The 15,120-nt window shown below is 43.7% G+C and overlaps 7 protein-coding genes across 10 annotated transcripts; 4 read left to right on the top strand and 3 right to left on the bottom strand.

Annotated features, from left to right (window-relative positions):
- The first annotated feature begins 137 nt into the window (after positions 1-137).
- On the top strand, positions 138-7,027 carry LOC108087233 (14-3-3 protein epsilon). Of its 4 annotated transcripts, none has more exons than XM_017184522.2 (4): positions 138-339; positions 4,292-4,761; positions 4,824-5,004; positions 5,083-7,027. In XM_017184522.2, exons 1-4 carry the CDS (start codon positions 276-278, stop codon positions 5,136-5,138), a joined length of 771 nt encoding a protein of 256 aa, XP_017040011.1. In that variant the 5' UTR covers positions 138-275; the 3' UTR covers positions 5,139-7,027. The 4 variants fall into 4 exon arrangements, with proteins under 4 accessions (XP_017040011.1, XP_017040010.1, XP_017040009.1 ...); XM_017184521.2 differs by having other exon boundaries at positions 5,071-7,027; XM_017184520.2 differs by having other exon boundaries at positions 5,068-7,027.
- A 320-nt stretch (positions 7,028-7,347) lies between these two features.
- Positions 7,348-8,190, top strand: LOC108087234. The gene is made up of 2 exons (XM_017184523.1): positions 7,348-7,922; positions 7,984-8,190. Exons 1-2 carry the CDS (start codon positions 7,788-7,790, stop codon positions 8,116-8,118), a joined length of 270 nt encoding a protein of 89 aa, XP_017040012.1. The 5' UTR covers positions 7,348-7,787; the 3' UTR covers positions 8,119-8,190.
- On the bottom strand, positions 8,128-9,427 carry LOC108087232 (protein AAR2 homolog). Its single transcript, XM_017184518.1, has one exon. It carries the CDS (start codon positions 9,339-9,341, stop codon positions 8,187-8,189), a length of 1,155 nt encoding a protein of 384 aa, XP_017040007.1. The 5' UTR covers positions 9,342-9,427; the 3' UTR covers positions 8,128-8,186.
- A 172-nt stretch (positions 9,428-9,599) lies between these two features.
- LOC122319707 (DNA-directed RNA polymerase II subunit Rpb4) lies at positions 9,600-9,976 on the bottom strand. Its single transcript, XM_017184677.2, has 2 exons — positions 9,837-9,976; positions 9,600-9,774 (listed from the first exon to the last, which is right to left on the bottom strand). The coding sequence occupies exons 1-2, from the start codon at positions 9,974-9,976 to the stop codon at positions 9,600-9,602; spliced, it is 315 nt and encodes a 104-aa protein (XP_017040166.2).
- On the bottom strand, positions 9,926-12,057 carry LOC108087339 (transcriptional adapter 2A). The gene is given in 6 exon segments (XM_017184679.2): positions 9,926-10,017; positions 10,081-10,347; positions 10,409-10,872; positions 10,933-11,729; positions 11,731-11,795; positions 11,876-12,057. Coding segments are annotated over 5 exon segments (1,629 nt in total). The 5' UTR covers positions 11,940-12,057; the 3' UTR covers positions 9,926-10,017; positions 10,081-10,108.
- A 36-nt stretch (positions 12,058-12,093) lies between these two features.
- Positions 12,094-12,780, top strand: LOC108087341. Its single transcript, XM_017184681.2, has 2 exons — positions 12,094-12,381; positions 12,441-12,780. Exons 1-2 carry the CDS (start codon positions 12,185-12,187, stop codon positions 12,778-12,780), a joined length of 537 nt encoding a protein of 178 aa, XP_017040170.1. The 5' UTR covers positions 12,094-12,184.
- Positions 12,777-14,375, top strand: LOC108087340 (trimethylguanosine synthase). The gene has a single exon (XM_017184680.2). The coding sequence runs from the start codon at positions 12,777-12,779 to the stop codon at positions 14,172-14,174; it is 1,398 nt and encodes a 465-aa protein (XP_017040169.1). The 3' UTR covers positions 14,175-14,375.
- The last annotated feature ends 745 nt before the right edge of the window (positions 14,376-15,120 follow it).

The raw sequence follows: 15,120 nt of genomic DNA, 5'->3' as shown, positions 1-15,120 counted from the left end.
AACCCGGAAACCGGTGGCACACACCCGAGTATTTGGAAAAACATCGGCGGCCAGACATCGAATGCGATGCCAAAACATCGAATTCCAAACATCGATACTGCCGTTCGTGAGACCGATGTTTTTGCAGCTCTGCCCACACGGTCACACCGCTCGAGAAGTAGAGAAAAAAAGAAGGCGACGAATCAAAAGCAGCAAGCAAAATCGACGCCGCACGTACCGGGAGCATTTAAATAATTTTTTCTGTGGATTAATTTAACCGAAAAGGCTTCAACACAATGACTGAGCGCGAGAATAATGTGTACAAGGCAAAGCTGGCCGAACAGGCCGAGCGCTACGACGGTGAGTAGTCCCCAGAATCAAAAAGAAAAAAATGGTAGAAGAAAAAACGAGTAGGAAAAATTTTCTCGCCAGAGGAGCGCCACCGTTTTGGGGAGGGGTCCGAGATTTGATCCGTTGCGTCGTCGCGTGGTCGCTAAAAAGTCAGCATCGCTGCTTTTTGTCCGAATTCGTTAATTAAAAAATTTGCTGAAAATTCTTGCCGACGGAAAATCATGGAAATTTTCAATTTTCATAAGTATAGGTGCAGCCGAAGCGACGCAGCGTCGCGATGAGTAGTATTTCTGCGAAAACGAAAGAAGGGAGGAGGAGGAACCTCAAAGAAGAAGAAGCAGAGCGTCGGAAGAACGAAGAGGCAGAGAAAAGAGAGATGAAAAGTGTAAAACCTGATTTTTACCGGCAAAAATTCGCGTGGTTTTCGCAAAAAGAGAAAGAAACGGAATTGCGTATTATAATTTACAGCAAATAGTTGGGTTTCTTTTTCGGAAATTATAGTATTAGTGGTTTAGAGGGGGGAAATTTTGTGTATTTAGCGTTACGAACGAGGGCTGCGCGACGGCGGCCAACATTTCATTTTCTTCCTTGGTTGCTAAGGGCTGTTTGTAGTTGTTTCTAGGCTTTTTTAGTAGCAGTTGTCAAGGCGTAACTTTCTAGAAGCGGAAGCGGCACAGTTTTTTCGTTTATTAAATATATTTCTTCCACACCCAAAATCAATGATTTGCGGAGAGGGGCTTGTACCCCCTCTCTCTTTCAGCCCCCGTTTTTCTCGAAATGTGCTTTTCATGCGCAGCAGCGGCGTCTCGTCATCATCGTGCCGTTGCTGCGAAAAATCGATGAATGAATCGATTGTGTCGCAGAGTTGTCGCCGGCCGCCTTCTTGTTCTTTATTCTACCCCTTTTCCTTCCTGTCTATGGCATTGTTTAATTCTTTATTTATGCAAATTAGTTTCGGCTAGTTGCAATCAGTTCTCCAGCCACTTGGCAACCCTGTCTGATAGTGCAAAAAAAATATATAAATTTTTTCTGCTGCTCTCGCATTACTCATGCTTATGCGCATATATGTGTGTATGTCAGAGTATGCGTGTTTGGATGAGTCTTTGCCGGGCGGGTTTTTTTTTTGTTTTGTTGTTGTTGCTTATATTTAATTAAAAATACTCCAATTAATTAGAAGGCAGCTAAAAATGCAAAGATAGGCGAGGAGGAAGGGGTCTGCAAATTCGGCTTTTGCAAAAAGCGCGCGCTTAAACAGTTGTCATAGTCTTTGCGTGCGTTAAAACGAGATAACTAGTGTGTTTAGCTCTCGGCGACGCTGCGACAGTGGCTGTAAAAAGTTAACAAACATTCTTTCTTGTTTTTGTTGCTGTACATGGCTGCAGCAATAATTGCAACAGTACTCTACTACTAATTGCCTGCAAAACTGACAACATTAACGGGCGGCGGCTGCAAAGAAGTCAATCAACTATTAGCAGCTACTGCTGCTGCGGCACAAAAATATACATACACTGGGATATTTGTGTCTGTATCACATGTTTGTCTTCTTATTTTCGCCTGCGTGTGATGGCTCTCTGCATGTCGGTGTGTTAGTTTGGAGCACTTGGCGTTGGCCTTGTCGCACTTGGTCATTTGCGGTGGGGCTTTGCTGGAGCACCAATACCAGTGTACACCAGAGAGCGGAGCCGCCAGCCGGCAATGTCTGCGCCCCCAATCTGAACTTGCCTCGCCCTCCGCCCTCTTCCTCTGCCCATTTATACACACATTAACGTCAGCCTTAAAGTGTGCTTTCTCAGGTGCTCCCCCCTCTCCTCGCACCAGCTCTCTCCCTTACTCGCTCTCCGGGTTCTATCTACATTTTTTTCGAGGTCGCGCGCTGCTTTTTCCGTTGATGTTCGTTCTCGTCAATGTCGTCAATATGCGAAAAAGCATACATAAAGTTGATTGATGGATAGTGGGCAGAGAGGAGGGGGGCAGAAGAGTTGACGGTATCGGGAGGTGTGTTTTGTTTGTTGCTCGCCTTTTTGTTTAAATTGCACCATTTAGGCGGTCCTCTGGGTCTGTTGTTGGTACTTCCTTTGTCTAATTACAAATTCTGTGTTCGCTGTAACGGTATGTGCGCATGTTTTTTCAGCTGCTGCGCCCTTATGACACACACCAGCGCAAGACACACCCTCACACCTACGGCTGATAAGGGGGAGGGCGGATCTGAATGTTGGAGAGCGGGTGGATAGGAGAAAACTCCATTCGTCTCCTTTTGATCCCTATTTCGGTTTAGTTTTGTGTTCTAGCTCGCGTGACATTTTTTTATTTGGGTTGTGCGTCAGTGGGTGGGTGGTGGTGGGTTTGCTTTCTTGGCTCCCACCCTTTTGGTTATATTTATTGAATTAAATTTTTAATAGATATTCTTATTATGTTTTAATACTATACAAAATAGTCTTTTTTTTATTTCTATGCAACTTGCTTTATTTCAAGAATGAATTATTTTGACGTTCTAACCATCTGAAATAAATTCCTTTTTTTTAATATCCAGTCTTGCTTAAATTTTTATAGATTTTCCTGATAGGGGAAAAAACATCGAGAAGTTTCGATTTTTGTATAATTTTTTGTCTTCACAAATGATTGTCATGCTCGCGGGACATGGTTTTTATTTTTGGGCCGCATTTATTGATTTTCGTTTTCTATATGTATAATATTTAGTGAGTGGGCTGACGCGCATGTCTCATAATTGGTAGTGGATTACTACTAAGCAACATGTGCTGTACACTTTTAAAGCTGGGAGGATCCCTAATCCCGACCTCACACCACCCAGCTACCCCTGCCTTCGTATCCTCTCAAGTTCATTTTGCTGTTTGTCTGTGTGTGTGCGTGACAAAGCCGTGCCGTCAGTGTTGAAAAATGCGTGTGCACTTGCATGTACGAGTCAAATTTGTTTCGTACAATTAGCCAATGCAAGCAACAATTTTTGAAGTTCAATCCAAACCGCAAAAATTCGTGAATCATACTACTTTATTGGCAATTTTTCACAAATACGTGCTACAACAACAACCAGACAGTCGGCGAATGTCCCGCTGCGTCTGTGTGAGCGCAAATGGTGCGGGTGTTTGAGTGCGAAATACGTCAGCAGCTGACTGGGGCAACGTGTGCGAGCGAGAGGGCGGTAATTGCAAGTCAGCAAAGGAAATAAAAAGCGAGCGCTACAATTACAATATGTGTAAAGCACTGCTTTATATTGTTATCAACCAAATTCATCCGAGCTGATGTTAGAAGACCTGAATCTGATTTTCACCAGACGACTGCACAGAAAACAAAATGAATAGCGTTCTGTTATCAATTTCGAAAAAAAAATCAAAGAACATTTTAATATACAAAACAACATGACAATTGTAAAATATCTTCGCTTGAATTTAATATCTGTCCAACTAATTTAAAATATTTATCTTATTTTACTCGCATAACAAAAGCCGATTAAGTTTATTATTTGGACTATGTACTTTTATTTGATATCAAGTTGCTTTTTTGTTGTTGTGGGGTTTTGAGCATGTGATTCATGACGCAGTTTTCGGATGGTGATGCAGAAAGAGATAGAGATGATTCCCTACGGCTCAGTAAGGGGAGTGCAACATTGTAGCGGAAACCGTTATCACCGGCTGATTGGGTGGGCCTGTAGTAGTATGACAGAATCGTTTAAATCGGGCGTAGACGCAACGCTAAGTTATGCATAAATATATGTGCATGACTTATATATCATTATGGATTGGGCGTGTCGCTGATAAGAAAAAGGTAAACTAAACGCGTCGTACCAAGGACAAAGGGAAATACTTACCTGAAACCATGTTCATGTAACCTCGGCTAAACTTTTTTAGTTTTTTAATTTTTATACATATAACTTATTGTATAATCCGAGCAATTTGATTATAGTATACTATAACCCATTTCTCCAACTTTTTTTTGTTCCTTACAGAAATGGTGGAGGCCATGAAGAAGGTCGCCTCCATGGACGTCGAGCTGACTGTCGAGGAGCGCAATCTGCTGTCGGTGGCGTACAAGAATGTGATCGGGGCACGCCGAGCCTCGTGGCGCATCATTACCTCGATCGAACAGAAGGAGGAGAACAAGGGCGCCGAGGAGAAACTGGAGATGATCAAAACCTACCGGGGACAGGTGGAGAAGGAGCTGCGCGACATCTGCTCGGATATACTGAACGTGCTCGAGAAGCATCTCATTCCATGCGCCACATCCGGCGAAAGCAAAGTATTCTACTATAAGATGAAGGGCGACTACCATCGCTACCTGGCCGAGTTCGCTACCGGTTCAGACCGTAAGGATGCGGCGGAGAACTCGCTGATTGCCTACAAGGCAGCCAGCGATATTGCCATGAACGATCTGCCCCCAACACACCCCATCCGTTTGGGCTTGGCATTGAACTTCTCGGTAAGATTGTGTAACTCCTAAACGCCCAGGATGATGACCACTAAATATGATGACTATCACAGGTGTTCTACTATGAGATACTCAACTCGCCGGACCGCGCTTGCCGATTGGCGAAAGCCGCTTTCGATGATGCCATTGCCGAGTTGGATACGCTGAGTGAAGAGAGCTACAAAGACTCGACACTCATCATGCAGCTGCTGCGGGACAACCTCACATTATGGACGTCTGATATGCAGGCAGAAGGTAAGCCATAATACTCCCACTTGTTCACCTCCGTTATTAAGTTCTATATATTATACTAAGAAGTAGACCCCAACGCAGGTGATGGCGAGCCCAAAGAACCAATCCAGGATGTTGACGATCAGGATGTGTCGTAATTTAAGTAAACCCCCGCCCTTCCATTTAAAACACATTATATACCTTCTAAAGTAAATATAATACCATATAATATATATGCATACAACAACAACAAGAACACGACAGCAACATCAACAGCAAGGAACCAACACGGCAACAACAACATCAGCAATCAACGAACGACAACAATAGCGACGAGAGGATACAAGTAGCAGCAGCAGCATCATAAACAACAAGCAAACCAGCAAGCAACAATATTTCATCAACAATAAACAACATGGAAAACAACAGCACAAAAACAGAAAACAAAACCAAACAAAATGTTTGAAAATTGGGCGGCCTGGTGGGCGAGGCGTGGCTGTTGCTGCGGCAAGAATAGAATCATGAATAATTCGCGGCACTATTATTTGTCGTCGTCGCGCGCTGTGGCTCCTCCACGTTAGAAAACTGCAACATCAACTCTACTACATTTGAAATTTTTGCATTCGAGAAACAAAGCATTATATTATATTTAAATAAATATTATATTTAATTATCAGAAGCAAAAACAAAAAATAAACTTCATTTAAACCACAAAATAAAAACAAACACGAGAAGAACGAAAGTCACACACTTAACGAAAAATTGATCACACGAGTAAATCACAAAGCAAATTTCATCGAGTTGGCATGCATTAATTTTTAAACTTAAAAACAACAGCAACACGTAAAATACAACTTTAATTTTAAGCCAATAATAAACGTGAGAACGAGGAAATAAAAACGAAAACGATTTAATAAGCGCAAACGTAAAGGTAAAACAAAAAGTCGAAAATGTAAGGAAAAAAGTACAGCAATTAATTTAAATTTAATACAAGAATAAAACATAAAAGGAGTAAACGAAACGAAATGAGCAAACAGAATGAAAGATGCAAATAAAGCTAAAAACTATATTAAATGAGAAAAAGGAATGTTAGTTAAGCGAAATTCAAAACGAATTCTTAAGCTTAAATTTGTATGTATGTAAGTGTACTGTTCAAACACCGACACACCCACTCACACATGAACACTCTCACCCACACGCACACAGACACCCATATTACGCATACGAACCGTTTGTTTTCTCTTAACGTTTCCTTGCTCTCTCTCACTCAGACAACCATTTTTTGGTCGTTTTGCACGGTCAAATCAAAAAAAAAAAACTGAACGGGAAATTGGTTAATTTCTGTTTTTCGTTTTGTGTTTCTCCATCGCAGTCGCAACAATTTTTCTCATCATCTCTTACCTTGCGCAACAAAGAAAACATATTAATAATATAGAAAAGTATTTGTAGTTGCTAAATACAAGAAACAAAAAAACAACGGTACATATATATATTGTATACATATATACTTGTATATTTTCTATGCCTACCACTTATGTAATTTGTAGAGATTTCGAACTTTCCCCCGAAACTAACCCTTAAAAAAACCCCAGTTTCCAAAAATTCCCACGCATTTAAACAGAAATCCCAATCCCTGGACAGAAACCGAACCCGCAACAGACAAGGTATCATTTGATTTTAGCTTAAATCGACTAAAATGAAATCCCCACAAGAACAACATCAACCGGCAGCAATATCTGTAGCGTGTTTGCGTGATTAGCGAAAGAATATATAATGACATTATGAGCAGCTACAGGAAAATTTTCGCACGAGCTTTTTCACGGCTCTCTTTTTTTTGATAAATGAGGCGGTCGAAAAGGCAGGCAGACTAATATTTTGCAGTCTCTAAAAAGAAAAGGCCCGTGCAGAAAGTTAATTAAGCATAAATCAGCCGCAGCAACAACAACCGCAACATTCTTGAACGGAACAACAACAGCAATACAAGAAACCAGCAGCTAAAACTGACATTCGTATTCATTTCAAATAAAAATCATAAAAAAAACAACAATTGAGTATCACAATTTATTCTTAATTGGATTTCGGGCTTGTGTGTTTATGGGGTTGTGAAATGGGAGCCAATCAGCGCGAGATATTCAAAATAGCGGAATTATTGCTTTATCGACCCTGGCAATAGTCTTTAATAAAAAGTCTGACGAGGATCGAATTCATATCTATAAACAAAAATAAAGCAACCGTAAATGTATAGGGTTTTTAATAAACCTAACTATATTTTATTTTTAAAACACTGAAATTGGATCATATCATTTAGAGATCAAGTTTATGTCAAGATTAAATAGCTATTACTTCACATTTTGAGTGGTATTGACCCAGTATTAATTAGCGCACAGTAAAGAGACACTATCTTATATAAAGATTTCAACTTTTGTATTGATGCATCCAAAAGATGTAAACTCGGAAAGCGCACTACTTCTGCTCTGAAACAATATGCACCAAACTATAGTAAACCGCCAGCCTTTACTCAGCAAAAAAGCTCACTACGTTTCTGCGTCAAATCAGAAGTGTCCACTTAAGCTCAATGTCATTTGGCCAACACTTTCGCTGGGCCAGAAGCAACAAGAAAAGTGGGTCTAGTGGCGCTATTGTTTTTGGCCTGCTGTTCGGCACAATGGAAAACCCATATATATATATACAAAGGCGTAGATATCTATATTTGAAAATCTGGACAGCAACTGGAAAAGGCAACGGCAGAGAAAAAAGCAAAGGGCCCAAAAGCGGTTTAGTTGCAAAACGTTGCTCGAGACTCGGAGATGGCACTGCAATTGCAAATCGAGAAGCTTAAGGGTTTGGACAACTACAAAGCCTGGTCGATGACGGTGCGGGCGTATCTGGAGTCCGAGGAACTCTGGACCGTCGTCGAAAATGGTCCCGAGAACAACGAGGAGGTGAGTGGCTTTATGAACGGGTAAAACAAAACGTTTTCCCCAAGCTGAATGCTCTTTTCAGTCACTGCTGAAGGACAAGCGTGCCAAGTTCTTGATCCTCTGCCTCATCGAGACCAAGTTGTGCCAATTCATGGTCAGTATCCGCACAGCCAGGGATCTGTGGAACTATTTGCGAACCCAACACTCGTTGCGCTAAAATCAAATATATCATTTCAGTCCATTGTATTACAAGTATATATGAATATGATTTACAGAAATTATGCTCTAAGAGGTGTTCTCTATGCCTTCTGGAAGTTCTATAACTACGGGCTGGTCCTCGGGGTCTTCGTCGAGGAGGCCATCAAAGACCCATCCTAGTTTTTTCTCCAACCGCTTGCTCAACCGTTCGGCACTCACACTTAACCCGCCCGCATGCAGGTTGACCAACAGTTCGCGCACATCTTTGTACACAGTGTTGAAGGGACCAGGCACCATTAGTTCTTCGGGCAAATGAGGAAGTTGGTGGGCTAGCACCTCGCTGTACTTCATGTAAATTAGTTTGTGTTTGGTCACCGCAGTTTCCGAATGTGCCAGCAAGCCGAGGAGCTTACGCCAGTGGGCAAGTGATTCCACAGAGTAGCCGACAAGGAAAAATACGTATGACAGCTGCAATTCTTCTATAAGTCCATCGGCAGAATCAAAGCTTTCAAGCAACTTGTCTACAGCTTCTATGCAGTCCATGGCATGTCGAGAAACATCGGCGGGCGGGGCATCCTGTGGAACACGAAGGGGTATAGAACAAAAGCGTGGAGCTGTTCCTTCCACGGGTTTTAAGTCCGGTAGAAGCTCGCTTTCATCTAATAGCAACCGGGCAGCAGCATTCCGCCGGCTAGTACTGCTGGAGCCAGCTCCTCCTCTCGGACGCTCTGCATCCGGGCACGATTGCAGTTCGATGTTGGTGCGTATCGTTCCTTCGGACGGTCGACAGCGCTCCATGCAAGACTGTGTTACGCTGCCAGTGAGCTCCTTCCATTGGACCACATAGCGGTAATCATAGGGCGCGAGCACCTTTTCCAATTGGGCCAGGTTCTTCCGAATGCGGTCGCGTTCCACCTCCGGCTCTGCAATCCGTCGCGGGCGTAGCTCCTCTAGTTCATGGTCCCACTCGCGAACGACGATCTCATTGGGGTGAAAGAAGTGCACGAAGCCTACGCGAGGAGCTGCATCACCATAGGGACCACGGGATGAGCACCAAACGTAGTGGACTCCCGGCGGAATCATCTTTACGCCACGAAAATCCGGACCAATGGTGTAGGCGCACAAATCAATGCCGAATTCCGTGCCCTCTGGGACACCGGCGATCGCCAGGACTCCGCCGTCGGCCAGAAGGCGCAGGGCCAGCTGGGGATCCATCTTCATGCTGGAATTGTCCTTGTTCATTATTATATTTATTTTTAATAAGCCGGGAAAGAAATGAAAACATTTGCATTTGCGGCTGTTTTAGATGGTCCCCACATAATGTGACTTATCGATAATATATCTGTGCATCGTTTTAAACAGTACGGCAACCTTGAGCAAGTCATCAGCAATACGTTATGGGGATTAATTCAAACATTGAAAACAAAGAGTTTAACTTTCTTGATTTTATTTTTAATCCAGAATATTATTGTATTCCTATTCTATAGTTATTCATAGTGATTAGTATTGCAAGCTGCGTTTAGTGCCGATATCGTCTAGTATTTGGCGCAGCTCCTCATCTTCGAAACGACCTTCCAGTGAGGGAATTAGGGCTTTTGCCTCTTCAGGCGCCTCCGGACACAGATTACCCAGGGCAGCCAGCTCGAATTTATGCAGTTTTTTCTGCATCAGCAAGCTTTAAGTGTTCAAAACAAATTTTAGTATCTAAATGAGAATTGGAAAATAAATATAAAGTACCTTCGCACAGACATGATGGTCTCCTTGTTTTTAAACTTTCGAAAACTGTCCGTGTAGGCGTAAGTTTTCATGAAGACCTCAGAAAACTCCTGCTCCTCGTCGGCGGATTCGTTTTGGCGTTTTCTATGATCAAGAAGCATGTGCACCTCCGATATCAGCAGCGTCTCGGCATTCTCAAACTCTGAAACAAACACCAAGCGAATAATCGTTAGTAACTGATAGAAAAAAAACGTGAACAATTTACAAGTGAAACATTGGAGAAAATCTAAGGACTATCCGTTTGACGGTGGCCTGCTAATGTGGCCGTGCTCCAAAAGGAAATCGTATATCTGTCGTGTTTTGTTCACATCTATTTTGATCAGACGACGAGCATCAGCTAGTCTCAAGTATCCGAGCTTGGCGTGTTCTGAAACAAGTTGGTTTTTGAAATCCAAATACGACTGTGGAAACAGCCGAGCTACGCTGCATAGTTTTCGCTCGCCCGCGTCCAGTTTGGAGTAACCAGGCAGATCTGCAAGACAAAAAAAAAAACGTTTAATGTGGTTTTTTACAACGGTTTTAGAGCTTATCACCTCCAATCTCCATGGGACTGGCTTTACGGCGGGTGCTCAGAGCATTGAACTTCGGACTGATGCCAAGGGGTAGCTGTTCTCCGTTCTTGTTGCTTTCGTAGTGCTGCACTATATGCTGCCAATCGTAGGCATCAATATGCTTTTGCCTGCTGTAGTCCCGCTGAGCTTCCTGACGCTCCTTGTACAGACGAGCGTATAACTTGGCCGCAGAATGAGTGCGCACGCCCTGCTGTCGTAGATCGTAAAGCTTTTGCAGCCGCGTATGCAGCTCGCGACAGTAACGCAGGGACTCCAAAAGCATGTCAAATTTGATTGGATCCGGGCATATCTGCATGAAGGCCAAAAAACGCATGCAACTAGCATCGCTGGTAAAAGCGTGCACAAACTTGGATATCCAGCTGACAGTCCGACTTGGCATGATGAGGCCGTGCTGTCGCATAATTTTATACCGACGTTGACGCTCTCTGTTAATTATAGTTGACCATTAGAAATAGAAATCTGAGCAAGGAGGTAGTAATTCTTACCTTAGTCGATTGTTGTATGCCCGCACCAGCCCTAGCTGCAGTTCCTCGGTTATATTGCGCTCTTCTTCGCTTTGCGCGGTGTCTTCATCCTCATCCCTGCCTCTGTTATCGACCATTATAGAGAGAAGGCTCTCAGCAGAAGTGTCATAAGGAGTATCGAAATCGCCTCTTGCACAGCGATAGCCTGCACTTAGTTTAAACTGCATTGAGGTAATGTCATCATGGCGTGGTGGATCCAGACTCCTCATTTTAAAGACGTAAGGCATTCGCTCGGGAAGGTAACTGTGCTGCGAATGTTGCAGTTTCAGAAGTCGCTCAAAGATGCCGCCAAAGTAGCAATCGTGATAATGTCGTCGCACTTCTGAAGTATCATGCCTCTGATCGAGAGCCTGGGATACAGCTTCCCAGTTGCCGTATCCTTGGGTGCGTAGGGTACGCAGCAGGATGCGCTCGTCCCGGGCCGTCCAATGTGGCTCCTCGGCGAAAACTTGGATGTTGTCGCGGACTATTATGTATGCGTGGTTATTGCGATGCGAGGAGGCTTCTCTTCCACGCGAGAAACATTGGAGGCAAAGAAGGATGTCCAGGCACTCGGAGCATTTTATGTAGGGTTCCACAAGGTTTCCGCGACACGTGGCACAACGATTGGAGTCTTTTGAAGCCACTGGAACGTTGCTAATCCTCTCATCTTTCGCCCTTTCCTCCAATTGATCCAGCTGCCGGTGCAATGAGTAGGGTCTGTAAAAGATGGTAGTGCTCCTGGTGTTTCCATCTGGTCGGGCATGTAAAAACCGCTTGAATTTTTTTTCCTCGAGGCTCAACTGCAAATATGCAATATAATGTGATAAACATGTGGAGCGCCGCTTTTGGCGCTCTAGAAGTCGAAGATTTTCATCCAGTTTCACTTGTGTTAGGATTCGTTTAAAGGGGAACCTTATTTTACCTTTTGGGAACTGCAGGTCAGCGGCGTCCTCATCCACCATGTCCACGGGGTTCATGAATGACATATTTAAAAGCTTTTACTGTACTTTTTAATAAAAAAATTTGTTTTTTATGTGGTTTACAAAATAAATGCCGCTGGTTTAAGAGATGGACTGAACAGAGCGATAGCTATCCAACAGATTATCGATAGACGGACCACAGTGTGTTAAATAACGGCGGTCACACTGACCGCATGCATTGTTTTGTATTCCTCTGCGTGTTTTGATCAGAGAATAGAATAGAGAACACTTTAAATTTGTACAAGAAAGTAATGTCCGTGGAGCAAACAGTCGTTGCCAAAGAGACCCCTGAATACTGCCACTTCTTTAAAACTTTGTTGGTAGAAGAGCTCCAGCTAGAAACAGACTATCAGAAATTGCACTACGGCCAGTGCGCTGTAATTGGTCGACTGGCGCTAAAGACGGATCACTTTCGGTTAGAAAACGTGCGTGTGAAAAGTCTTCCAAAGTAAGTATAGTTTTACTGAAGTTTAACTAGATCGTATTAAGCAATTCTTGCCGTTTCAGAAACTACCAATTGCCTGAGGGTGCTATATCCTTGCTTCTTTTGGGCCTCACCATCGACAAGGCCTGCGATCAGCGAGTTGCCGCCGGTTGCTATTGCATTGTACGTGGCGAAGTTGTCCTGTGCAATGTCCTGCGTCCCAACGATCCGAAGCTGACTGCAAGAGGAGTCCAACAGCAGGTTGCCAATCTGTCCCATGATCCAAAAGCACAAGAACGGTACCTCAGCCAAATACAGCTTAGTCACAAACCGGCCATTGACTTGTGGTTCATCCAGTCCATCGACAGAGCCGAGGATCTGCTGACTCGAAGGCTGAAAATCAGGGAACTAACCGTGAGATGAACACACACTACCTCACCACTTCGAGAACCAATCCCCAGTTCTATATATTCAGTCAACTTTTTGGCGACGAGTTCGATTGCAGCACATGCAATTGGGAGGAGATTCAAAACGCTTCTTGGCAGGAATTCTGGCAGCGGGAGGGGCACGAGCTACTTGACCAAAAGTGGCACAAGCGCTTTCCTGAATACAAAGATCTTATTGCGGTGGTCACGACGGAGGAACAAGAACTTTGGCAGGAGCTTTGGGAGAAACACGCCAGTGAATCGAGTTCTAAGTTTTGGCACATATTTAGCTGTGCCTTTGAGAATTACCAAAACAATTTGGCCAAATCTTACGAATTTAATGGAGTTCCAGAGGACCTCGAACAGGGCTTGCAAATTTTAAGCCTCTCCAATAAGCGTAGAAAGTCGAGAAAGAAGCAGCGTAATCCCACAGAGAGTGACGAGGACGAATCCTACCTTACTGCCAACGACGATCCCAAAGATTTAGACGAGGAACAACAGCTACTACTTTTAGGACTGCCGACGTCTTTTGCCTCCAAAGCAAAGCACACAAATCAAAAGCAAAGAAAGCTAGTAATTGAAACTTTTAGCAGTGATACTGAGGATAGCGAAGATCTCTTAATTATGGAAAGCAATGAAACCCAAACTATCCATGGTGTTCAGAGTGGATTCGTCAAAAAGAACAAGCGAAGGCAAAGGAAAGCCGACAAACTCAAGGCCAGGATGCCCGAGTTTATGCTGGAAGAGAACAGTCCCATGGTCAAGTACTGGTTTAAGCGCTTCTCATTGTTTTCTCGCTTTGATCAGGGCATCCGGCTGGATAGGGAGAGCTGGTTCTCTGTGACGCCTGAGAAGATTGCCAAGCAGACGGCTCGAAGGCTGGCCTGTGATGTAATCGTGGATGGCTTTTGTGGATGCGGTGGTAATGCCATCCAGTTTGCTAACACCTGTGGGCGGGTGATTGCTGTGGATATTGATGCGGAGAAACTGGCCATGGCTAAGCATAATGCCAACATTTATGGCGTGGCCCACAAGATTGAGTTCATTCAAGCCGATTTTCTGCAGTTTGCGGCCAGTACTAGGATTCGTCCGAATATAGTTTTCCTAAGCCCTCCTTGGGGTGGACCGAATTACCAAAAACAAGCTACCTTCGATATAGAGAAGAATCTGCTGCCCGTTGGCGCCAGTCAATTAATGCAGCTATCCCGCCGCCTAGCGCCTGATGTTTCCTTCTTTCTACCTCGCAATGCCAATATGAGTCAGGTAGTCGCCTTAAGTGGAGCCGGTCAGAAGTGTGAGGTGGAGCACAATTATTTGGACACCCGAATGGTGGCACTGACTGCCTATTACGGAGATGGAATTATTAAGAGTCCGTCGAGCGGAGAGCAGTAATAATTTCTAAGTTAATTTATATCTGCTAAAAAGAAAATAAGAAAAACACTTTTTTAATGAATTACAAATTTAATTTATTATAAAAAAGGAATCTGCTTTTATTTAAACTCGTTGTTAACTCTATAGAAATTCAGTTATAGAACGGCGTAAGTCCGTGTAATTGTGCATCAAAGAATAAAACAAGCAAACGTTTTTCCATAACATTTTTGGTTTCGTGTTTATCCCACTCAGTTTTAGTCTCTCCTTCCACAAAGGAAAAAAGTTGTCTAATGAGTAAAGTCGCCTGCTATGTTACACATCGGCAAAGTCTTTTTTGCCCAACCCACCAATCTAGCCGCCCGATTGTTGCCAAGTGACCGACAATGCCAAAGAGTCCAAGCTCTTTAGCCAATTTAGACAGCTTAACAAAGCTCAACTGACCAATGGTCAATGGCCATAACCATAACGTTCCCCAATCCGTTCTTGTAACTCGCTCTGGGTTTTTAATTAAAAAGCAAAGGAAACAGAGAGTGCGTCAATTTTTAAGAACTTTGTGGACCAACTTGTTACTTTTGCGAATGTTGGAAAGGGAAACGGATCCCAAAACGAATCCTGGCAACGTCGGGCGGAGGCAATTAACATGTTCGTGTCACAGCAGAGGCAGCAGTTTCTCCGGAATTCCAAAGCAGACAACGAGCCACCGGAAACAACAACCCTTTTAATGGCTTACAGCATACTTAGGGCTTTTGGACGGGGTGCGTTGGGTTAAACGAGTTGCGGTGGGGGCGGGGCATGTGCGGAATTTATAGCTGCCAAATGGCAACGGAGATATTTTCCCCATCTTTCCCCGAATGCGGCGAGTGCTCTCCTCCTCAGCAGTTAGTTTGATTAACTTATTAGTGTGCGTAGGAAGAACTTAAGCGAACTTTACAGCATACTTCTGAGCTCTGATTTGTGGGAAGCCCCG

This window comes from Drosophila ficusphila, unplaced genomic scaffold, assembly GCF_018152265.1.
Source record: "Drosophila ficusphila isolate 14025-0441.05 unplaced genomic scaffold, ASM1815226v1 contig_791, whole genome shotgun sequence".
Classification (NCBI taxonomy): Eukaryota; Metazoa; Arthropoda; class Insecta; order Diptera; family Drosophilidae; genus Drosophila; species Drosophila ficusphila.
The sequence above is the reverse complement of the archived record's forward strand: the minus strand, read 5'-3'. Positions and strand labels throughout refer to the sequence as shown.